At 40.9% G+C, this 25,562-nt stretch overlaps 1 protein-coding gene across 1 annotated transcript in view; it reads left to right on the forward strand.

Moving 5' to 3' along the window:
• Positions 1-25,562, forward strand: part of LOC149180802 (transcription initiation factor TFIID subunit 13-like) — a 118,337-nt gene that overhangs the window by 66,450 nt on the left and 26,325 nt on the right. The window contains exon 4 of the mRNA XM_089418226.1: positions 8,032-8,091. Coding sequence (XP_089274352.1) covers positions 8,032-8,091 — 60 coding nt within the window. The remainder of the gene's footprint in view (positions 1-8,031; positions 8,092-25,562) is intronic.

Consider the following 25,562-nt stretch of genomic DNA (forward strand, 5'->3'; position numbering starts at 1 on the left):
ACTTCTCAGTGCTGGTTCTCTTTGGATCCTGCTTCGATATCATGGATAAGCAGGAAGCAGAAGTCGGTTGCTATAAGCACTGCAGAGAACGAATACATAGCTACGAGTATGATCTCGTGTGAAGCTGCCTGGTTGTGGAAGCTCTTCAGTGAGCTGTTTGTACACACGATGAATACCATTGTGATCCTATGTGACAACCAAGGGGGATTCGATTGTTGAGAAATCCTGTATTCGATGATTGCTCCAGTAGATAGACATCAGATACTACCTTATATGGGATATGGTAAGTTGATGAGCGAGGAGGCTCCATCACATTGAGACTGATGTATAGGTCACAGACATTTTGTCAAAGCCCTAGGGAAAGGCCAAACCTGTGACTTTCTCGAACGACTTGGAGTCGTTGAGAGACCTTCTTAAAAGGGTCCTGCATGTTGCATGCATTGAGCTCTGGGAGCTTTGGGGGGCTTGGTGTACTTACTGGAGCAACAAACGACCATAGGGCGAATCGCCCTCCCCTAATGGTGCGTTGTGTACAGGGTAAATGGCTCAGCCTTCACCTGTGATACCCCGTGGCGACTTTAGGATAGGATTATTAGTTCTCCCATGGGACAGGATGATTAGTTCTCCTGTCGAGGCATCCTACCCATGCAGTCTGAGACTCATGGGAAGTACCTCTCATTTGATCAATGAGCAGGGAAATGGGGTTAGGGACCATAGTAGTACTATCGATGGACGCATCATTGTATCTACCGTACTCCCTATGCTAGGATGATCTCCATTGATCTGGGATCAATGAAACTGATCTAGGATCAGTATGAGTGGTTTGAGACACTCTCTTGTGATATTGATCTGGGATCAACAAAACTGACTGGGACTTGCATGTTGCATGCATTGAGCTCTGGGAGCTTTGGGGGGCTTGGTGTACTTACTGGAGAAACAAACGACCATAGGGCGAATCGCCCTCCCCTAATGGTGCATTGTGTACAGGGTAAATGGCTCAGCCTTCACCTGTGATACCCCGTGGCGACTTTAAGATAGGATTATTAGTTCTCCCGTGGGACAGGATGATTAGTTCTCCTGTCGAGGCAACCTACCCATGCAGTCAGAGACTCATGGGAAGTACCTCTCATTTGATCAATGAGCAGGGAAATGGGGTTAGGGACCATAGTAGTACTATCGATGGACGCATCATTGTATCTACCGTACTCCCTATGCTAGGATGACCTCCATTGATCTGGGATCAATGAAACTGATCTAGGATCAGTATGAGTGGTTTGAGACACTCTCTTGTGATATTGATCTGGGATCAATAAAACTGACTTCGGGTCAGTAAGAGTGATATGACACACTCTCTTCAGATGAAACTGACTTCGGGTCAGTAGAGAATGGTATGAGACATTCTCAATCAATTCTTCTTCTTCATGGTTCAGCAGTGCAGTGCAGGGCACTGATGGCAGAGATAGTACAGTCAGACATATGGATTAGCAGATGGTGTTCTCCCTAGTTGAGAGGGAGTGTTAAAATTGGTAACTAGGGCCAAATTCCATGTAGGTCATCTTATTAATGGTAGCTGATATTTTTCTTGGATCCCTCTCAACGAGAGGTGTAGGATTGATCTAAAGATCATCCAATTTTGTTAAGTATTCATGGAGATATGAATTTATTAGTGTTATGGAACAATTCGTCAAGGTCGGCCAACAACCAAATAAACCCCACTTGTGCTCAACTTTTTAGTATAAATAGAGGTGGCCTTTAAGTCATTTCTACACACTTGGAATCTCTTCCTCTCTACTTGTCTTTGGGTTTTAGTAGGAGAAAAGATCCTAAGGGATAATGCTGCCCTAACGGAGAAAGGCTCTACACTGCCCTAATGAAGAAGCCCTAATGCAGTTAATCAAAGAAGGTTCTACATAGTCAAAGGGAGACCCTCACCGCTGTCATGAAGGAGATTGAAGTAGGCTCCCTCGCTGTCCTATAAGGGTTTACTATATGCCCTAAACTGCTATGCGTTCAAGCCCTAGCCCTAGCTGCAGGTCTAAAGGGCGATCTCTGTTTTGAGGCCACAACATGGGAGGCTAGGGTAGCATGGGTTGGAGGACCGTTTCATGGGTTGAACAAAGTTCGAACTCTGTTGTAGGAAGACATGATGCTTGTTGTGCTAGGCCGAGGACTTGGGAGCTGAACACTAGCTTGTTTAAAGGCTAACAGATGGTTTGTATCATTGTTAGAGGGCGTTGTGAACAACAGTCGTGTTGTGTGCTAGGCCACATGCCATACCACTACAACAAACCTAAAAGTGGGCAGATTTGAGGGCTGTCTTAAGCCCTTACCTTCAGTGTGGAGGAGGAGAATCTCTCCTTGCCTAGTCCGCAGTTTTTGAAGGGCTGTTAGAGGACTGTTGAGAGGAACTTAGGGCTGCAACAGTATGCCCAAGTGCCCTAAACATAATAGTCAGGAACAACAAAGTGTCAAGCAGATTTGAAGCAGTGTTAGAGGTGCATTGGGTCAAGGATATTGACCAGATTTGGATCAGACTTGGAACAACCTGTGGGAGCCACATGTTGGGTCAACATGGAGTGTTGAATACCCCAATGGAGTGCAGCTTGATGTGATGGATGTTGTGACATAGACAACATAGTATATGATTGTTGTATACACAGTACAACATAGTGCTATAAACATACAGTGATGGGTAGCAATGTAGCATATTGTAAAAAGGGTGCAGCATGGTATGATGCATAGTACAACACTATGTATGATGCAGCTACATGGTTGGATGCTACATGTCCTCAAGCAACAATTAAATACAACAAGCTTATAAATGGGACAACTGCAATGACACTAGGACAGTTGTAAGCTTGGTGGCACATGGGACAACTGCAACATGGGACAACTGCAAGCATGAAGAATCATGGACAACAACAGCATGGTAAAGCATGGACATCAGCAAGTACAATGCAACAAGTACATTGGGACAACAGTAAGCATGGTGCATCAGTGGCACTATGGACAACAATGCTAAACACTGGGACAACAACAACATGAGGTCCAGCATTGTGATCATGGGTGCAGCACGGTGAGGTGCAGCATGATGACGAGATGCAACACTATGATAGTTGAAGGAGTCACCTTGGAGAATCAGTTGAAGTAGCATGTCTTCAACTGATCTCATGTATCATCATCCTAGGAGATGATCTATGCTCTTATCTAGATAAGTCAAAGTGTTGACTTCTGTTGTAAACGTACTATCCCTATCTCTCTCTCTCTCTCTGTGCTGAACTATTGAATATCATATAAGAAGAATTGACGAAGGGTTTCCCCACATTGGGGTTTGTCCCTGGTTAGCGCCACATCTTGTGTCCTCTTGTCTTGGCTTGTCTTCTGCGATTTATATTTATGTTCTATCTGCAGTTTACTTTAATGCTGATGTGATTGCTAATCTGGAAAGATATTGAGCTAACTGTGAAAATTGAAATAAATTGCTCTAGCATAGAACATACCTAAATTTAACAATGGCTCTGCCAGCCCCTCTACAAACATGAAAACCCTCCTGGCCTCTAATAGATTATACATCATCACTGACAACCTCAGAAACTCTGAGATGTAGGCCTTATCGCTTCCTGTCTATTTGAGCCTTGTCAACTCCCCAAAATGCTCCTCCGGGTCTCTCCTCTCGAAACGCTCCAACGCCCTCCTAGTGAAATCCTTGTAGGTTGTCACTCTGGCATGCCCCATCGTCGTTAGCCCATGGAACCACCAATCATGGGCTTCCCCTTCTAAATGCAAAGTGGCAATTTTAATTGCTCCTTCCGTCATCTGATTGAGCTGGAAGTAGACATCCAACTTCTCAACCCATGCTTTCGATGAGCTTTTGGATGAACCATTGAAAGTTGGGTGGAACAATCTCCCCATTGTGCGCTTTAAAACGGTACCATGAGTGTAGCTTTCTCCACCTTTCCCTTTTCCCCTGTTAATACCTTTTAGTTGACAAAAGTCCCTGAAGGTAATGGCCTCTCTAAAGTCCAACCCATAGGAATGATACTCCACAAAATAGTCTCCCATGGGCATCTCCTCTTGCCCTTGCGACCCTCTAACACCGGATGCTATAAATGTGGGAATAATGGACTTGGGTGGTGTGTTGGGAATGAGGGGTGCGTTGGGTCCATGACCCTCTTGGTGATGTGAAGTAACGAAGCCCTCACCAATTTGGATTTCCCCTTGAATCCCTTTTCCCTTGTTGTTACTGCAATTTTATTGCCTCAGCTCCTCAATACCCTTAGACAAATCCTGCATGACCTTGAGAATATGTTGGGCAAACTCCTCCTCTTTACTCCTTTTGTCTCCCTCGTTATCCCCTATGTTTGGCCTTTTGACCTCTGGTTCAACTATCACTAGATCTGGGGTAATTTGTAGTTGCCTCTCTCTGCTCTTGTACCTCTTCCTCTGGTAAGTTACGTTCTGTTGATCTTTTGGTGTCATAGATTGATGCTGCTCCCACAGGCTGAGTTAAGACTATGAGCTCCAATGCCACTGTAATATCCATAAGGAAAATTTACAGTAATAAACAAAGCATGCATAGAGAAAAACACACTAAAAATTTGCACACAAATCAAACCACGAGATAGAGCCAAAAATTGCTCTGTTAAGCCATTTTATTAATAAAACATGGAGTTACAACTGGTGCTTGGAAAGTGTGCACTTGGGCTTGCCCAAGGCAAGCTAACAAAGCCCAAGTGAAGAAGATGAATTTCCCCCAAGTCTGCTGGTTGATCTCCCTTTGGCTCTGCGTTGAACTGCCTAGAAAATGAACTGTTTGCTGTGAACAATAGCTACTAGGGCCTTCTCCATTGATAAGAAAATTTCAGGAAATTAACCTCGGATTCTCGACCAACTACCCACAAAAACCCACGAAGGAATTGGCCAAATGTTGACCTTGGAATTTCGGCTCAATTTCTTTCGATGGCTCTGCTGTTGGGTAATTCGAATCCCCTGTAAATCTTGATGCTGAATGCCCCCAAAGTAACTGCAATTACCAACAAATCTCCTTCTCAGACTCCCCCACAAGTTTCAACCCAAAATTCCCTTATCTCCTCAACCCCCACGTGTGGAACTACCAAGGACTACGCAGTGGCTATGGTGCTGCTACTGGGACTTCCCCACACTCACACTACCCTTCTCCTAGATCGATTCGAAAAGGATGAGACTCCCTCCTTGGGCTGGCACTCGAAGTCCACTGAAGCAAGGGGTGAGATTTTCGCCTGGAAACCTCATTTGCTCAGCAACACTTGCAGACTTGGCTTCAGCTCAAGTGTGCTAGTCTAAGAAAAAACTCAAATGATCAAGAATCCCCAAAATGATTGCTTCCTCTTTTTACAAAGAGCCTCCCAATTGCCCATGTGGGCCCAACCATCAACTTTCCCCCACCAGTCTCCTTCCAATGAGTGCGTACTTCCTTGTGGGCCGTATTTGTCAATGGGTGGCCCCCACTTACCACTAGCAGTTCGATTTTCTCTCCCTTATTCTAATGTTTGGGCCTCCCCTTAACTCCAAAATCCATGTGGGACCTCTAAACCCACCTTTCCTAAGTGCAAGTACGAAATAAGACAAAACTGGGCAAAATTGATATTTCCCCTTGGCAATATCGCTAAGTGGAAATATCACACTATTTGGCCTAATTGTGTGGGAGAAGCTATGGATGGGTATGGTTTGATCCCTTAGCAGTTAATCCACAATGTTTTTGACAACTAGGAAGGGCTTCTTAAGGAGCAAAATGAATGATAATATGTCCAACCAATTTAGATATCCAAGTTCATTAACTTCAAAATTTCAAGGTCCAATCTAATAAATAGGTGAGGACTCAACCTAGTGTATGTGACCTAAAGAATCCTAAGGGGCACCTAAATTGTACTATACGGGCTTGTTTTGTGAATCAACAAGATAAAGGAGGCAATGCACCTTCTCTAACATCACCATTGAATGAAAGTACTGCACTGTCGTCCTTGTAAACTTATGCAATCCTCTAGTACTGGGTTACATGCAAGGTTTCCATATGATTATATAATGAGCACATATAAAGAGTTACTTATAAAAATATAGAGAGCATCATATGACGGCCTCTATGACATCAATGGACATGGACTGCTGCTTGGCATGGTGAGCAGGCAAGGTATGGAGTAGCCCAGATGCTTGCATGTCTTTTGTTTTACTGGTGACATACTTGGGTCTACTTTTTCCTACTTATTGTGTGTTGTTTGAAAAAGATGCCTTCATTTTGGAAATGCTTTTCGTTAAAAACCATGGATTTAAACCTAGTAAATTGAACAATAATATGTTAGAATTTTACCTCGTGACAGCAGATCTACACTCATAGAACATAAACCCTGCAACCGAATCTGAAAACTTCTAAAACACCTATCAAAACTTTAAATCTGCATAAACCAAAACGCTGTGCAGAAGATTCAAGAACGTAGACACTGCATATCAAGTGGTTAGATCATAATATGAGAACAACCGATATAACTACAAAAAGAGAAGCCTGAAAAGCAAATCTGAATGATTCATCTCTGCACCAACTTAACATCAAGTAAAATGTAAAACAGATTAGCATGCTAAATCAGCGCTGCACCAGCCCATATGTCAATAGAAATCAGCTATGGAAAAATCAGATCAGCATATGCAATATGCAACAACGATCACATATCTTTCTTTTACAGCAAAAAGAAGATTACAGCTTCTCCCAAGCCTACAATGCAAAACCAACCAGTTGCTCACAAGCTCATAAAGTAAAACATTTCAACTAGAATGTAACATACCCAACCCCCTAAGTCTGATTAAGGAGGCGTGGCAATCAAAAATTTCCTCTTTAAACTTGGCTTTAAGGCTGATTATGAGGCCACACCCATATTCTGCTTGTCGAGAGTGTTCCAATGACACTGTATTTTTTCCCAATTCCGAGTCGGGGACACCAAGTTATGGCCATTTGAAGATTATAGGGCTTACCCTTTTCCTTCTCTAGGCTATGTCAACATCCATACAGTGCCATGTGTCACGTGACATGGCACTAGATTATGCAGCATCTGTACAAGGCTACATCATCTCGTGTATGGTCATTACTCCTGTCCTCACCCTCATTGAGGTGTGGGAGACTTGCCATTTAGGGGGGTTATGTCCTACAATGGCATATCTTCCTGCGCCTAATTATTCACAATTCATGTATTAGTTGTAGTTATGGCCAAAGCCACCTTATTTATTATTTTATTGTATTACTAGTCATAGTTAATGTCGACCTAATTGAACTTGGTATGTAGGCTCAGTACCCTGTTGGGGTGTGTGCCATTGTTATGTGGGCCCATGACTCAAACTCTCATTGTATCCTTTTATCTTGTGATCGTCTTGATCTAATACAGTGTGATATGCCTACAGGCACTTATGTCTGGCAATTTTTTCTTGTGATTGGTATTTTGTTTTAGGTGCACTTGTGCATTTCTGTTTAGTGCACTTATGCTTGGCTTTTGCACTCTCTCTCTTTTGCACTAGACCTATCTGTCTCTAGTGCACTTGTGAAGGAGCTATTTCAGAATTTGCGTGAGATTTGGTTCCATTGATTATCTTGTTGACTCTTAGAAATCTCAACTTTGATATTGTGTCTTGTAAGAACATTGACACCTAAATTTTCATTTGCATTGTGAGGCTTCAATAGTTCTTCTACATGTTTTCCCAAATTCTGTCTCCCAGCCAACATTTTGTATTATTGTATTCTTGAATGTTTATTAGTGATTTCACTGACAGTTTCTTTTGTACATAATATTATTAAACCTTTAAAGTTTTTTATTTTAGTTTGTAAGCTTTTTAACTTCAAGTGGAGGACTCCATCCGCGTTGATTATGCTTTCCTGAATAAAATCCTGATATGTTCCCACTGTATTAGGAACAAATTTTATTGGTGGTTACAAGTGCATGTTATCATGTTAAGCCAGTCTGGAAGAAGGAAACTCATTGCAGACATGTCTTGTGCTTTTACATTGATTTGCAGCCCTTGCCGGAGACTGCTGCATTAATGGAGGACATTTTAATGGAGTACATAACAGATATGGTATGAATTCTGGACTTGGATCTATTGGTTAATGGTTATGGGTACTTTTATGGAGTGAGTTTGTGTGCTTCAATTATATATTGCTTTTATTATGAGATAATAACAAATATTATACAGATTTTGTTGTATGTAAACATTCATTGCATCTATGGCAGTGATGACAGTGATCTTGCAGTGTTACTTCTTGCTTTGTCCATCATGATATGACGCTATTATGAAATGAAATGAAATTATTTTAATGTCCACGAGGCTAAAGATAGCGTCTGAGACAGATTATTCGTTCATCTGGTTTTTGTATTCGGCCCTTTTTTTGTGAAGTCTCACAATAAACGCTCCCAGCTTCTCGACAAACGCCTCGCAGAATAGATTATCCCAAGAGCTCGCTGCCAGAATATCTGCATAACTTTCCCTGCTGTCTTTGAAGGCCTCGCATTCTAAAATGAAATTCTTTTCTGTTTCCACTTTTCCGGAAGAGCAAAAAATACATACTCTTTCCTCCCACACTACTTTTGGCCTTTTCCAGCGCCTTTTTTCTCAACGGAGTTGAATTGAAGAATAAGAATTTTGGCTCTCCAAGAAATATTGGTCCCTATGTACGCTTTTTGTTGATGATTATAAGTGGGATTAAACTCTTCAATTTAGTACTTCTTCTTTCACCCTAGCTCCTTCTCCCAAGTACGTTTGTGGAACTTATCTATAACAAAAGCTTTTATCTCTTTATTGCTTGTGGGACACATGCTCAAGCATACCTATCATGCATACCTAAGTAGCTATGTTGCATGATTTTAGGTGCGCTCATTCTGAAATTTGGGTGAGGGGGTTGGGGTTTGTCGCTCATTTTTGTATTAAGACTAGCTTAGATCTGTCTTAAGCCTGGATCTATCAGGCATCAAGAGGGATCAAAGATTCAAATCTCTTGAGGTGCAAAAACTTGAGGTTTCCATCTCGAGAGATTTGATTCCTCTTGGCGCTTGATAGTTCCATCTTTAAGATGGATCTTAGCTAATGTTTTTTTCAATATTTTTATTTTTATGGGTGACTTGGAAATGTATTATTTAATTTTGTTGTTTATTTTGAGGGCAACTTGAAAATATTTTGTTTATATTTATTTTTTTATTGATGATTTTTTTCAAAATTTTATTTTGTGACATGCATTACACATTTACCTAGGTGAATGCACCTTGGAACAATTATCTATAAAAATACACATACACATGTTATATAATATTTAAATATATAATATGAAATATATGTGAGGACACCCTTGTAATAGGAAGTATCTACTTGTTACAGGGATGGATGACTCCCATAACAATTGTTACAGGTGTCGATGCCCTTGTAATAAAAATGGGGATGTTCTTGCAATAGGGATTGCATGCCAAGTCTTTTTGGGGATGTAGGGATTGTACTTCCTCTTGTTTCAAGGACAATACCTAGTCTAAAGCAAGTGGCATAGACTCAATGCTCTTGACCTTATGGGAATTGAATTGGGGACATGCACATGTTGCATTATCGACAATAACTTGACAACAATGGCACCATTTCATTGAGCTAACACTCGACGATTTCTAATGAAAACCTCATATGGAAAGCCAAGGGAGGTTTCTTCACATTTGTGGATGGCATCTCTAGTGTACAACTATATCTAGCACACACAAAAGTGGAGAGTCCCAGTCACCAATTTGTTAGTTTTGTGCAACTTAGGAAGGCTACCCATTGTCACCTTAGTAGCTCTTCTTCCCTATTTAGGTTGGCCGTTCTCTAACTCAATGGGGCTTTCCCTAAAAAGTGGTGTCTCTAAGGTGATGGAGTGAAGGCTCTAGGTGATGTATGAAGAGCAAGCCTTGACAAAACATAGGTTGTAGCATATGGAAAAAAATGGAAATTGGAAAAGGAAATAGGAATGAAAGGACAAAAAGAAGAGTGAACAAGGAAATTGGATGATATGATATTGATGCTTATCAATCTATTGGCTAATGGAGTCCTTGAATATTGCATGAATGAAGGGACTAGGTGTCACAATCGTCTACATTGGATGGATATTTGGTAGAATAGGCTAGTTTGCCACATTCAACCTTTGGGATGAAAGAACTTGTTGATACATTCATCATTTGGGTGCAGGGTTGTGGGGGAGTGCCCCCCTTGCACTCGCTCCCGAAGCACGCTTCAGACAAAAGTGCTTAGTGAGTGACCTAGGGAGCACGCTCTTGCCAAAAAAAAATCGCTCCCTAGTTACTCCTGCAAAAGAAATTCGCTCCCTCCCTATTGCTTTCACAGGTGGTTAATACTTCTTCTGCGGAGAGGTGTTGGAGCACTTATATCTCCATGCACAATGTTAAAAGAAACTACCTCAATGAAAACCGGGCAGAAAGCTTGGTTTATGTACACTACAACTTGAGGTTGTTGACACATTATTGTGAGCGGGCTTGATTTGATAGAGCATATACAACTTGGGACAACAACCTGGAGGAGGATAATTTGGAGAATGGAACCTTACATGATGAGAATCGAGATGTTCTAACTTGCGGACCTGTGGTTGATGATGATTATAACTACTAGATGATTGATGTTATATGGTTTAACTCCATGTTTTTATGCTTTTCATAACTAATTCATCATTCTACATGCTTTTTTTCACATATATGCACAAAATATATATTATATAAAAATCGTTCCCGATCCGGAAGCTTATGAAATTGTCACTCCCCGCTTCCGCTCCCTCTCCCCGCTTCTGCTGCCACTTCCAAGCAGCCTTGTTTGGCTGTATAGCTTAAGGTAAAAGGAACTAATTTGATGCAATTCAACCTCAAGTGTTTACCGTAAATTATTTTGTGAAAAATTAATTTGGAGAGCTAGGGGTGCTACTCGTCAAAGAAATTTGAAGGTGTTGTTTTGTTAGGCTGATTTGTCATTCTATTTCAACAATTAGTTTATGAGATGAAGAAAATAGAACAGAATTATAACAGTGAGGAAAGCAAGGGGGGAACCTCCTCACATTGCTTTACTCCTAGATGATTTTTTTTTTCATTAATAGGCCTGCAAATTAAAATTAGAGAAGAGGTTTTCTACACATAGTTAACAACAAAACTGAAGAGCATGTGCATAACCATACAACAAAGATGATCAATAGCTCACTTCTTCATCAATCTTCAAGAATTTGATATACAAGGGAGCTCCACATTAGACATGTCCAAGTTCTACAATATCCTATCACTTCTCTCTTTCATAATCCTCCAATTCCCAAATTACCAATTAGAAGTGAAATGGAGAGAAACTCCTCATGTGAATTAAATCTCTCATACAATAAAATATATTTTCTTTTTAACCAACTCCATGACAATTGAAAATAATATTACAATAATGGAGTAGTTAGACCTCTCTTCAATCCATGTTTGACCATGTTACAACATGCGGAAACTAGCTTCTCTAAGGGAATTTGTCCTCATCCAAAAATAGTAAGAGTAGGAACTAGGAACTAGGAACCAAATAATGGTCATGAAGGGGACACACCACCAAAAGTATGCATCAAACCAAGTCAATTGCCAAGTGTCCACATTGAATATTCCCTCCAAGAATGTGCATGCATGCAACCACTCTACATGTGTGAATTCCAAGGTAACCAATATATGGATGAATGCGCAAGATGCCATGTGAATGGAGTGCTCCACAAGAAAAGATGCGGTCAACTCATCCAAAGAGAAAGTAGATTTCTCTCCACGAGTGCACTCTCCAAGACAATCTAAAAATAGCAAGAAGAAACCTTCCACAAGTGTGCTTTTCCAAGAATATTCTCCAAAAATAAAAATTACTAGAGCATTGTAAGCTACACGCGTGACTCTCTTCATGTGCCACACGTCTCCCAAATAATAATCTCCATAGCCACCCTAAATAAAATAATATATACATGCCAAGTCAAAAAGGTGAGGGTGCTCTCCAAGGAAGGTCAATGATGTCGAGTGTAGCTGAAATATCCATGCAATAAAAATATGAGAGAACACCTAAGGAGAGGCAAACACTAGAAAAATGTGTCATGTAACTAAATAACCCAACAAATCATAAAATATTCTCCATTAAAGTGCACCCTAGGAGAATGTGTCAAAGTGGTTAGAAGTCATCAAATAAATACTCCTCCATATGCCATGTCATAAAAGTCTCTAACCAACCCAAGTGAGTACACCCTATAGGAGTGTGCCAACTTGTCAATAAAATATTGCATTCCTTGGAAATTGTGCCCAAGAAGGGGAGTGCACCAGAAGAAAGCTTCAACTGAGTCCAAAGAGCCACTCAATTGAATAAATTAGATTAATTTACCCATTGAATAATTAATTCAACCTCAACAAGTGTGCACAAAGGTTAATGCTCAAATATAACCATAGTCTTCCTCCTAATTAGTCACTAATCAATTAAGTCACCATGAACATGTGTGCCAATAAAAGGTGCACTTTAATAAAGTGTTGTGCCATATAAATAAAAGATGTTTTCCCGAGCAAAACCCCTCCATTAAAACAACAAAACACAAATTCCAACCTAAAGTGTCCCACCACCAAGGGATTATTACATTAAAAATCACCATCTAACCTTAGGAAAATGTTATATCACCACCAAATGATAATGTAATAAACCCCTGTCTAACTCAAACTTAGAAAATAAGATATCCATGAGGGTGCTAACATCATGAAACACATTACCCACTAGGTGATGTCTACCAAATGTGATATCATAGAGTTAAGTCACCTAGGAAAATTCCACAAAGGTATCGCGATTCATCCCACCATAGCAACATCATAAGAGAAAAAATGACATAACAAAAAAGGCTAACCCATCCAACCATCAAGTGTGTCCCCCGTCACATATCCAACACATAAGGACCATGTTGAACACCCTTCCTAGTTCCACCAATTAATACCACATCATCACGCAAAAGTCACTAGGAAACTTCAACAATCATGAAACATATATCTCCCTACTATCATCATCTAACCACTAGGTGGGATAGAACAATCATCTATATCCAAGATAAGCATATATACCAAACCACTATAATGATTGTTCTAGCCCCCCTAGTGATTGTTCATCATGCAAAAGTCTCTAGGAAACTTCAACAATCATGAAACATATATCTCCCTACGATCATCATCTAACCACTAGGGGGGCTAGAACAATCATCTATATCCAAGATAAGCATATATACCAAACCACTATAATGAGCTAGTATATTCCACATCCATCAAAAGTGCAACCAAGGGGTGATCAACAGGGCAAGCACGTGTGAGAAGACCATTAAGAAACAAGCACAATCACCATCTAACCAAGGAAAAGTGAGATTTCCCTAACCAAAGATCTCCATCAAGTGATAAAATGCAATGAAGAGAAGGTTGTCCATGAAGATGTATCCCCCGTAGTCATTCCAATGCTCCAAGAGTACCAACAACAAATCTACATCAATGTGATGAAAATCACAAGATGGAATTTCATACACTATAAGTTGTAACACCTAGTAAACAATAAGATCTAGTTCAAAACAATCTAGCAAACAACAAACAATCTACATATAAAAAATTTGGTTATCACCTTGAAAAATCATCCTATATTTATTTATTTATTTATGATAGAAACGATATTGTTGGAAGATGAGTAAAACTAGAAACTCCAACCACCTTGTTGAATCAGTGATGCCTTTGAAGGGCAACTATCTAGTGCATCCATTTGTAAAAGATGTCCTATCTTATTTCACAAACGCCTTGCAAATTTACACTCCGAAAAATGATTTTGATATCATCCTTATCCCTTGTTGAGCATATAGCCCATATGCTAAGTTTGTTATATTGAGTCATATTTTTTGGTCTGTGCATCACAAGGAACCAACCATAAAAGAACCATACGTTTAATTGCTAATTTTTCACATGTTCTATGTTGCAATAAATACTTAAAACAATTTCATTCACTTTCATTCACCCCAGTAACAATTAAGCAATTATAGATAGAACAGTGAACGGTAATACACAATAGAAGATATCCAAGCACAATGAGACACAAAGATTTTTGGTCGAAGACAAGGGAAAAATCCCACAAGGGGGGAAAACCAAAATCAATTCTTTGTCTTCTTAGATATTCATTCAATGTTCAACTTGAGATACATAGTCCAATTGTACATCCATAAACCAGGCAAAGTCAAACCTTTGACTACCAAGCCAATAAAGTCAAAACCAATCAAATGAGAGAGAGGGTCAAATCTGGTCAACGATCACACTTTGCAGTAGGGGGTTGAATTTCGGCTTGTGGAAGCTCGGTCAACTACAGTCAAGCATTGCCTACAACTCTCGGTCAAAGTCAACAGTCAACCCTGCGGTCAATGCCTAGAAAATAGTGCAAAAATCAGTCAACACAGTGTCAAAAATCGGTCAATGTAGAGAATATTTAGCCTTCCTCAGCGAGAACTTGGTTAAAGGAGAGAGAATTGACCCATGGTCAAGCTCAATCAATGTGCCCATAATAGAGATCAAAGTGCAGCCAAAATAGAGTCAAAGATTCTTGAAATATTTGGCCTCCATCCATAGTTAAAGAGCTCGATCAAAGCAATAGAAAACAACCCAAGTCAACACCAGCCAACGCAAGTAAAAAAAGAGAAGAAAAGCTAGTCAACACAGATTTGAAATGTCTCCTTGCTCCTTTGCATGTGTGGATTTACTTCTGCAAATTTCAGAGATGAATTGATGTGATGATGGATGTCCAAATGAGGTCCAATGAAGGTCTATTTATATGAGTTAAGCGACTTTTCCACTTGTGGGGCTGAATTAGTCAAACCCATAAATATGTATTTTCTTCATTAATTTGCTAATGAAATTTTGACCGAAGTTGCTATTTTCAACACTCCCTCTCAGCTAGGGGGGAATTTTCGGCTGCACAATAAGTCTCATCTCGGATGTACATGTCTCAACATAAGAGAAGCTCATTTCATCTCATCTCATCTCAACTGAACAATGATGAATTTATCCATAGAAGAAGAAGAATGATCCACACTGGAAATAAGGGAGATCGATTTACCACAACCAAGTTTATGACATTCATAAATGACCTTGGTAAAGATCACCCACACCTATGTCCACTGACTGATTCTCACCCAACTTGATCGTCAATGATCAAGTGGTAGAACACCTGCATCCAACACTTAGGGAGATCAATTTACCATAACCAAGTCCATGGCTGGTCGAAAGACTGGGGGAAGAGTATATGCTTAGTGTTCTCGATCAACGGTGTTCCCTCCCAAGGAGGGATACATTCTCCTACATTCCAAGCTACTCTCTGAAGAATATGAACTTTGCTTTCGACAAAGGCTTGGTGAGAATGTATGCAACGTGCTCATTAGTCCAGATGTGTTGGAGCCTCACTGCTCCTCTCTGTACCATATCTCTGATATAGTGGTACTTGATCTCAATGTGCTTTGACTTGTCATGGAATACTGGATTCTTTGAAAGTCTGATCCCACTTTGATTGTCACAGTATATCATAGTCGTATTCGACTTAGGATTAAACAACTCTGCAAAGAGACTTTGTAACCATACTTCCTCACAGCTAGCCATGCTAGCTGCAATATGCTATGCCTTGATTGTACTGAGAGTGACAAATTTCTGCTTCTTGCTCATCCAGGAAATCATGGTGGATCCCAACCTAAAGCAACACCCTGATGTGCTCTTCTTATCGGTAACACTCCTAGCCCAATCTGCATTTGTAAATTGTATATCCATGTAGTCTCAAATCATCACCAGAGGCATATCTTATTCCATAATTGATTGTCCCATGTAGATATCTCAACACATGTTTTGCGGCCACCCAGTGAGCATGCAAAGGTTCTACCATGAACTGGTTCAAGGTGTTAATAGCAAAACATATATTTGGTCTTGTGTTGACCATAAACATCAAAGCCCCAATCAACTGTCGGTACATAGAAGGATTTGCTAGATTTGGTCCTGCAACTTCACCACATAACTTCTTGAAGTTTGCCTCCATCGATGTGGCCATGGATTTGCAATCCACCATCCCAAATCTCTCCAAGAGTTTGACAACATATTTTCCTTGGCTGAGGAAAATCTCTCCAAGTTTTTGCCACACCTCTAAGCCCAAGAAATAGTGCATCAACCCAAGGTCTTTTGTCTCAAATTTGGAGTCAAGCTCCTTCTTACACTAGATGATTAGAGTCTATGTTGCTGTCATGAACAAGTCATCAACATATAAAACCAAAATCAAAGGCATACCTTGGACAACCTTGCAGTAATGGTTGGGGTTGGCATTGCTTCTGTGGAATCCCATCTTCATCAGGTATCCATCAATCCAAGCATACCAAGCCTTGGGGGCTTGCTTCAATCCATAGAGGGATTTATTCAATCTGCAAACATGGGTTTCACTGTCATGTTCCTTAAAGCCCCGCTGTTTCTCTAGGTACACTTCTTCCTTGAGTACGCCATGAAGAAAAATTGTCTTCACATCTATTTGATGAAGACTCCAACCTTGATTAGCAACAAGAGCAATGGTAGACTTGATGGTGGTGTATCTAGTAATAAGAGCAAATATCTCATCATAATCTGGAAGGCCAGGCTTTGGCATGGATGGATCTGCATCTACATCCATAGTACCATCTCTTCTTTCAGTGTTGGCAGGGACAGGAGAGTCCCTTACTTTTCCAAGGGCAACATTTTCATCATAGGTCACATCTCGGCCGAACTCAATGTTCCTCTTGTCTTGGCACATATATCTTGTAAGATTTGGAATTTTCACAATAACTAACAAACATACCTTTCTTTCCTGAAGCCTCTAGCTTTGACCTCTTCTCTTTCCATACATGAATGTAGACAGGGTGGCCAAATACTCTCAAATTTCCATCTTCCGGTTTCACACCTGTAAATGCTTCTTCAAGAGTCTTGTTCCCCAAGACTTGATGGGGTCTTCTATTTTGGACATACACTGCAGTATTTATAGTGTCTTCCCATAGAAACATGGGAAGCTTTTGATCATGAATCATGGCTTTGGCAACTTCCAAGATGGTCCTGTTCTTACTCTCAACAACTATATTTTGTTGAGGTTGTATGGAAAAATCACCTCCCTCTTAATCCCAGCTTCTTTGCAGAAGTAATTGAAATCATTTGAAGTGTCTTCTCCTCCATTATCTGTCCTCAGGATCTTGATCTTCTTTCTAGTTTGATTTTTCACTAGAGCTTTGAAGTCCCCGGACATGTTGAAAACTTGATCCTTGGTCTTCAAAAAGAAGATCCAAGTTTTATGGGAGAAGCCATCAACAAGGATCACATAGTATAGATATCTTCCAAGAGATGTCACTGGCATGGGCTCACAAAGGTCATAATGAATGAGTTGGAGAATCTCATTAGATCTGTTGCTCTACTAGAAGGGAATGGTCCCTTGACATTCTTGCCACTAGCACATCCCTGTCATACGCGTTCGTGTTCCACTTGAATCTCTGGAATGCCTAAAACCATCTTGCTCAAACCAAGCAAAGCCTTGTAATGAAGGTGAGCAAATCTACAGTGCCAAAGCTCACATTGATTAGTGGTATCATGGAAGTCCACAAACTCTGTATAGGCCTTCATTTCTGATACCAAACGTGAAGGTTTCCTTTAAGGTAGATCTCCTTGGCCAAGCAAGGACTTTTCCATTAATGAATGCAACACTAAACCCTTTGTCTTCCATGGCTGAAATGGAGACAAGACTCTTCTTCAAGCTCGATACGTATGACACATCTTGTAGATGAATGGTTTGACCAGAATCCAAATGAAAAGAAACAGAGCCAGACCCTTTGATAGGATGAGTAGAATTATCTCCAAGTATAATTAGCAAATTAGTCTCCCTCTCAACCAAAATTGAGAGGAGTTCACGATACCTAGTAAAGTGTCTAGGTGCCCCATTATCCACCATCTAGCTATCAAATGAGCTAGAAAGAGCAGCAACAAGATGATATTCAGATTGACTATTAGCAACCTTATTAGCATACCTTGTGTTCTTGGACCCCTTTTGAGGGCACTGAGTCTGTTTAACACTTGCATGAGTAGTAGGACCTCCTATGCTCCTGCTATTGTTGAAGTTGTTGTTGTTGCCATTGTTGTTGGTATTGGGCCTCGAAGCACTTCTTTCAGAGCAATCTCGAGCTATGTGGCCAAATTTGTCACATCTATAGCATTGGACTTTGGACAAGTCCCTTCTATTATTGTTGAATGTTGGAGCCGACTTCTTTGACTTCCATTTGGAAGGTATTCCTTTCCCTTTCCCTTTCTTGACATTGGCTGCAAATGTTGCAGGTTCTCTTTCCTCTTGTCTCTGAATTCTTCATCTGGAAATGAGCCTGGATTCTTCTTGAATGCAAGAGCCCAAGAGCTCATCAAAAGAAGGGAGCTCCTTTTGGCTACTAATCCTTGTAAAGAATTTTTCCCAAGACATGGGGAGCCCACCAAGGGTCATTTGCACAAGTTCTCTATGAGGTATGATTTCTCTAATGGAAAGAAACTGATCTCTTATTTGAGAGATTCTCATTAAGTAGCCTGTTATAAATTCTAACTTGGTCATCTTGATGTCACAAAGTTGACTCTTCAAGGAAATGATGTGGCTGAGCTTGTTGACCTCATACATCCCAATCAATTTGTCATACATCTCCTTTGACTTCTTCAGTGTGGACACATAAGCGATATGATGATCTCGAAGAGAATCAATGATGATCTTCTTTGCCTTGATCTCACCCTTCTTGTACTTGGATTTGACATTGGCATTGGCATTGGCATTCTCTGGGGGTTCAACTACCTTGACCCCCACATACTCCATCACATCATTCTCTTCAAGGATAAGATCCAATCTAGCTCTCCATGTTGCAAAGTTGGAGGCATCTTTCAACTTCTCTTCAATCATGAAGTAGGAGGAAGTCATCTTGAGCAATACAGCAAGTCACCAATCAGCAAGAGAAGTATCTCAAAGGGGTGTATCTCTATGCTCCAATGGCTAATCTTCACCTCAACTTTGAAAGCATGTTAATTTTTTACATGTTCTACTGCAATAATTCTTGAAACAATTTCATTCACTTTCATTCACTGCAGTAACAATTAAGCAATTATAGATAGAATAGTAAACAATAATGCACAATAGAAGATAGCCAAGCACAATGAGACAAAGATTTTTGGTCAAAGACCAAAGCAAAACCCACAAGGGGGAAAACCCAGAATCAATTATTTTTCTTCTTAGATATTCATTTAATGTTAAGCTTGAGATACATAGTCCAATTGCACATCCAAAAACCGGTCAAAGTCAAACCTTTGACTACCAAGTCAATCAACTCAAAACCAATCAAATGAGAGATAGAGTCAAATCTGGTCAATGATCAAAGTCGGCAAGAAAGGGTTGAATTTCGGCCTGTGGAAGCTCGGTCAACCACAATCAAACAGTCCCTGCAACTCTCGGTCAAAGTCAACAGTCAACCCTATGGAGAGCACCCATAAAACAATGCAAAAATCGGTCAATGCAAGAGTAAAAAAATTGGTCAATGCAGAGAATATTCGACCTTCCTTCCTCAGTCAGAACTCGGTCAAAATAGCAGCAAAAAGTCTTGGTCAAAGGAGAGAGATTTGACCTGCGATCAAGCTCAGTCAACATGCCCAAAACAGAGATCAAAGTGCGGTCAAAACAGAGTCAAATATTCTTGTAATATTCGGCCTCCATCCACAACCAAAGAGCTTGGTCAAAGCAACAGAAAATAGCCCATGTCAACACCAGTCAAAACAGAAAAGAAAAGTTGGTCAACACAGATTTGAAATGTCTCTTTGCTCCTTCACACGTGTGGATTTACTTCTGCGAATTTAAGAGATGAATTGATGTGATGATGGATGTCCAAATGAGGTCCGGCGAAGGCCTATTTATATGAGAGTTAGGAGGAGGCTTTTCCACTTGTGGGGTCGACTTGATGGACTTAGGGCCAACTTAGTCAAACCCATAAATATGTATTTTCATCATTAATTTGCTAATGAAATTCTGACTGAAGCTGCTATTTTCAACATTAATAGCACAAAGGCTAATCCAAGTGGTTTGGATTCTAGAAGCTATCTAGCTTTTGCATTGTTAAATGAAGTTAGAGAAGGAAGGGTTCTGCTAAATTTGGCAAAGGGACCCACAAGTGATGCTAAGGCACAATTTACTTTTTATTATTATTACGACTTTAGGAAAATTTTAATTTTCTTATAATCAAAAAGTGAATCTATCTCAACCTTCCATTGAGATTTAATCTTAGCCATTCATGGAGTTTGTGTGCCTCGGTTGACTTTATAAGGAGGAAAAGAGTGCAGACTTGGCTGAGGATGCACTAGACGATTTGCGTTTAGCGCAGTAGGATAGGAAGAGAGGCTGAATAGCCTCAACGTATTCCTCCAACTAGTGTACATCTCTTTCAAGGCCGAATTAGCTTGTACAAGTCCATACAATGCACATGTAGGGATGCCGAGTTGGGAAAGAGTGCGCAGACCAGTTGTGTTGAGGGTTAGCGAATGGAAGGGAAATGTTCCCTCAGATTTGTAATCATTATTTGAATATTTTGCTGAGCAGAATAATAAAAACAAACTAGTTGGCAGGTTTTCCCCAGTGGGGGTTTCCTCTGTAAATTTTTGGTGTATTGTTTTATTGTGTGCTTGTGTCTTCAAGAATTTGTCTTTTCCGCTGCTATTATTCTGTTAGAATATTCAACATATTTAGTAAGTGAATTTGACAGTTCAATATTTAGTTCTTCCATTTGTGAATACTTATTAAATTAGCAGTTGGGTATTAGAAAACTAACATGTATCTCGAGCATCCCAACATGTATTGAGCTTTTTTACCACATCGATTTTGGGTTTGATCCTCTTTTATAGGGGCATCTTCAAGATTATCCCTTGGTATAGTGGATGTTCCTATGCCATAACCTCTGAATTGAGGACAACAAGGGATCCCCAAGTTGTCCTTATGTCCTTGGGACATAGGAGGCACATCCTTGAGCCTCAGGGATGCATCCCTAATGAAGCATTGTGACGCATGGGAATTTGTCCCTGTTGGAAACACTGAGAGGGGGGTGAATCAATATTTCCCTAATTTTTACAATTGGTTAGATTCCATTAATTATTCAGAGCATCGAGACAGAACATAAAACATCACATGAAAAGTACACAGACATTTTGTCTCAACCAAGTGCTTTGTTATGTATGATTTACATAAAAATTTACCAGTTGAACTGGAAGGAAGTACAAGACTCCCCAAGGGTTTTACCAGCAATGTTGGAAGAAAGCAAGTGCTCCCTGAAAGGGTTTGGGCTCCTATACCAGGGATAATGGCCCAACTACAATATACTCCTCATTAAGCTGCAGCCTCTGTTGCTGCACTTCACTGCCACTGCGGTCCACTGCTCCCTGAAAGGGTTTGGGCTCCTATACCAGGGATAATGGCCCAACTACAATATACTCCTCATTAAGCTGCAGCCTCTGTTGCTGCACTTCACTGCCACTGCGGTCCACTGTTACAACCACTGCTACCACTGCTGCCACTGTTGCTAATACTGCTCCAACTGTCCACTGCTGCAAATGATGCTACTGCTCCATTCACTGCTGCCGCAATTTAGACTGCTGCCACACACACTTTCACAACTGTCTTACTGTCACTGCCACATATAGCTCACTGTCACTGACTCACTGTCAAACTAGGTCATTGTCAAGATTATTGTTATAGTCAAGGTTCACAAGGTTGCTGCCACATACTCAGCAATCCACTGCTACCACTGTAGTATAGATTAATTGTCACAAGTTCACAACATAAGATCACATCTAGTGCATATATGAGGTCACTGTCATATATAAAAGGTCACTGCCATGCTTCAGGTCACTGTCATATATGAAAGGTCACTGTCATAAGCACATCTATCAGTCATTGCTATCTAATTCAGTCACAAGCACATATATCAGTCATTGTTAAGGTTACTGTGTATTTATCATTGTTTCACTGCCACTGTCTCACTGTCATATAGATTACTGTCAACAAGGTCACAATTTCACTATCAACAAGGTCGCTGTCTTCCATTAAGGTCTCAGTTATATACATCAAAGATATTGCCATATCAAATTCAGCCAAACAATTCTGCGACATTTCCTTAACCAAATGCAGACTTATACAGTAACAAGGTAGAATGAATGCTACAACTCTGTTCTCTTCATCATAAGGTTCATCACAGTTATATGTATAATCAATTTCATTACTGCCCAACCTACAACCATATATCATAATCAAGAATAAAAGGTTTTGCTGCCAATTTTTCTGTAAACCCTTGCTAGCAACCTTACCATCATATTTATGTCATACCAAAAATTGTCTTCAAGGTTTCAGTCATAAAGTGTCACTGTCGTCAAGAGTACAATCTCACACATGAATAAAGAGAGCCATAGAATCACAATGTCACTGTTATGCAAGAATAGATTCACTGTGCAAGTAAAGCGAATCCATAGGAATATTTAAGAGGCACAGTCACTGTTATGGACAGAGTGAACCCACAGAAATATGAAAAGCTTCAGAATGCAATGTCATAGCAATACTCTATTCTTACACATTCCAGCACCATGACATAAATACGAAGACTCTCCTGCACACTGTCAATTTGTTCCAGTAATCCACAAGGAAATCTCATACCATCATTTACTGCTTTTAGATCTTATGATGCAGAGTCTTCAACACATCAAGCCAAATGTCATGACAGTGAGGTTTAGATAGCAAGGTTATACACTGCCTGTCTTACATGCTATACATTATTGGTGCTGCCCCTCTTATACTTAATGTTTAGTAACTGGAACTGTTGCAAATAGGTGGACCATTTCTGATGGCGATCGTTCTGCAACTTCCCTTGTGTCTGTATGAACTGTAGGGGTCAGTGGTTTGTGTGGATGACCGTTTCCTTCCTCAGAATGTAATGATTCCATTGACGGCAGGCCTGCACAATGAAATACATTTCTTTGTCATAAGTGGGGTACTTTCGGACTGTGTCTGAAAGTGTCTCACTGTGGTAAGCCACTGGATGCCCATGCTGAGTAAGAACCACACCAATAGCATAGTCAGAAGCATTTGTCTCAATATCAAAATGGTTGTTGCAGGTCTGGTAATGTGAGCACTAGTGCAGAACAAAGGCGATTCTTCAACTCAGAGAATGCTTGTTGTTGGGTTTCCGACCAAAAAAACTTTGCTTTCGCTCCGCCCTTGGTGACTTCACTTAAAGGCCAAGTGATGTGCGAAAATCCCAATGGGAACTTACAATAGAAATTGGCAAGACCCAAAAAGCTGTGGAGCTCTGTTAGAGTGGTTGGGGCTGGCCAATCCCGAATGACTTGTATCTTGGATGGGTCCACATGTACACCCTGCTCATCAATGATGTACCCCAGATATTGAACTTGGGTCAGGCCAAAGGTGCATTTCTCCAAGTTAGCACACAACTTGTGTTGGCGCAGGGTTTGAAGGACCTGTCGAATATGGTGGAGGTGCTCTTCCCAACTCTGGCTGAAGATCAATATGTCATCTAAATACACCACCATGAATGCATTGGTGAAGGGTTGCAAGATGTCGTCCATCAATCTCATGAAGGTTTTAGGGGCGTTTGTCAATCTGAACGGCATGACCAACCATTCGAAAAGGCCCTCCTTGGATTTGAAGGCAGTCTTCCACACATTGGAGGGTTCGATAGGCACCTGGTGATAACCTGACTTCAAGTCAATCTTGCTGAAATATTTGGCCCCCTTGAGCTGGTCCAAAAGGTCATCAATTCGCGGGATTGGGTACCTATTCCAGACAGTGATCTTGTTCAGTGCCCGATAGTCAATACAGAGCCTCCAGGTCCCATCCTTCTTCTGTACCAATACAATTGGGCTCCCACAAGGTGATGAGCTTGGCCTGATGTGCCCTTTCTGCAATAGTTCTTGAATTTGCCTCTTGATCTCATCGTTCTCCAGAATAGAGTGTCGATAGATCGGTCCATTGGGCAGCGGTGCGCCCAGGGTCAGATCGATGGAGTGCTTGACCTGACAGTGCAGAGGTACCCCTATGGGTGAGGCAAAAATATCCTTGTACTCCTCCACGACCTTGTCCATCTCTGCTGCTGTGCAGAGGAGCCCTGTCTGGAAGTCGTGCCCACAACCTTCTTCTTGCCCTGGGGGCGAATCATAAGGAAAACAAATTTCCTTGTCTCAGAAATAATCTTACTGCATTGCTTTACAACGATCAAAGAGATGAGGATAGGTGGGGTTACCTCCGGTATCCTGTACAACTTATTAGCCTAAGTAATAATCACAGAGCGAGGTCTAGATTCATGTACAACATGTCACTTCCACAAGTATGGTTGTCCTAACAATACATCACAAACTTCAAGAGGAGCAACGTCACACAGTACCTCATCTGTGAAGGGCTTGATGCTGTAGGGAAGGCGACATTGTTGGCTGACACAAAGATATCATCCTTGCTGAAGCCACCCAATGGTGTACGACCGTGGATGTGCTATAGTCTTTAGGCCCAACCGCTTCACGACCTCTACTAAAATGAGGTTCTTTTCGTTCCCGCCGTCGATAATGAACTGCAGCGGAGAACACTTCACCCACATCTGTGAGTGGAAGAGGTGTTCCCCCTCCTCTGGATTTTTAGGCCGAATTTTCTAGATCTTGGTGGTGGCCATGGTGGCACTGGGCCCCGCATCAATGCTCTGCTTCCCTTTTGTCAGTTCCCTTATCAGGTTTTGATTCAGAGTTGGAACCTGTGTCTGATTTGGAAGCCTTCAGCTCGGCCACCAGTGATTGCTTGGCCCGACACTCACTTGTATTGTGAGTGGAGCTCTTATGGAACTCACATTATTTTTTTGTGTCCTCCTTTGTCTTAGGGGTGTTGTTCTTTTCTTGCGGCTTCGGTGGGCTGTCCTGAGTAGTGCTGCCTTGGCTTGGTCCTTTGTTCTGTGGTTCGGGCACCTTTTCCTTGCTTTGGATTCGCAGATCCAAAGTCCCGCTTCTTCTGTTTAAGCTTCTGCTTAATCTTGACAGTTTACCGATATGTCGTGCCGAGCGAGGAAATGTCCAGGAACTCCATCTCGTCCTGGATGTACTTGTGTAGACAATTGCGGTACTTCAGCACCAAATGTTGCTCAGTGTCCTTGATACCGAGCTTCGTGTGAAGGGTATGGAAAGTATTTTTGAACTCTGGCACATCTTGGTCCCTTCCCTATCGTAGCGTGGTCCACTTTATGTATTTGTCTTCATAGCTTCTGACATGGTAATATTGTTCCTTGATGGCATCTCAGAAAGAATTCCAAGTGGGTGTGCTTAAAACAGCAAGGGTTTCCATATTCGAAGGCGTGATAGATGCAGACGCTGTAGATAAATGGTTAAATCTATTGGAAGGATATTTTTTAGTTCATGACTTTTTCAATCGGGAAAACATTACTTTTT

This window comes from Pinus tabuliformis, chromosome 3_2, assembly GCF_031772625.1.
Source record: "Pinus tabuliformis cultivar Carrire ecotype Pingquan chromosome 3_2, CPIR1, whole genome shotgun sequence".
Taxonomy (NCBI): Eukaryota; Viridiplantae; Streptophyta; class Pinopsida; order Pinales; family Pinaceae; genus Pinus; species Pinus tabuliformis.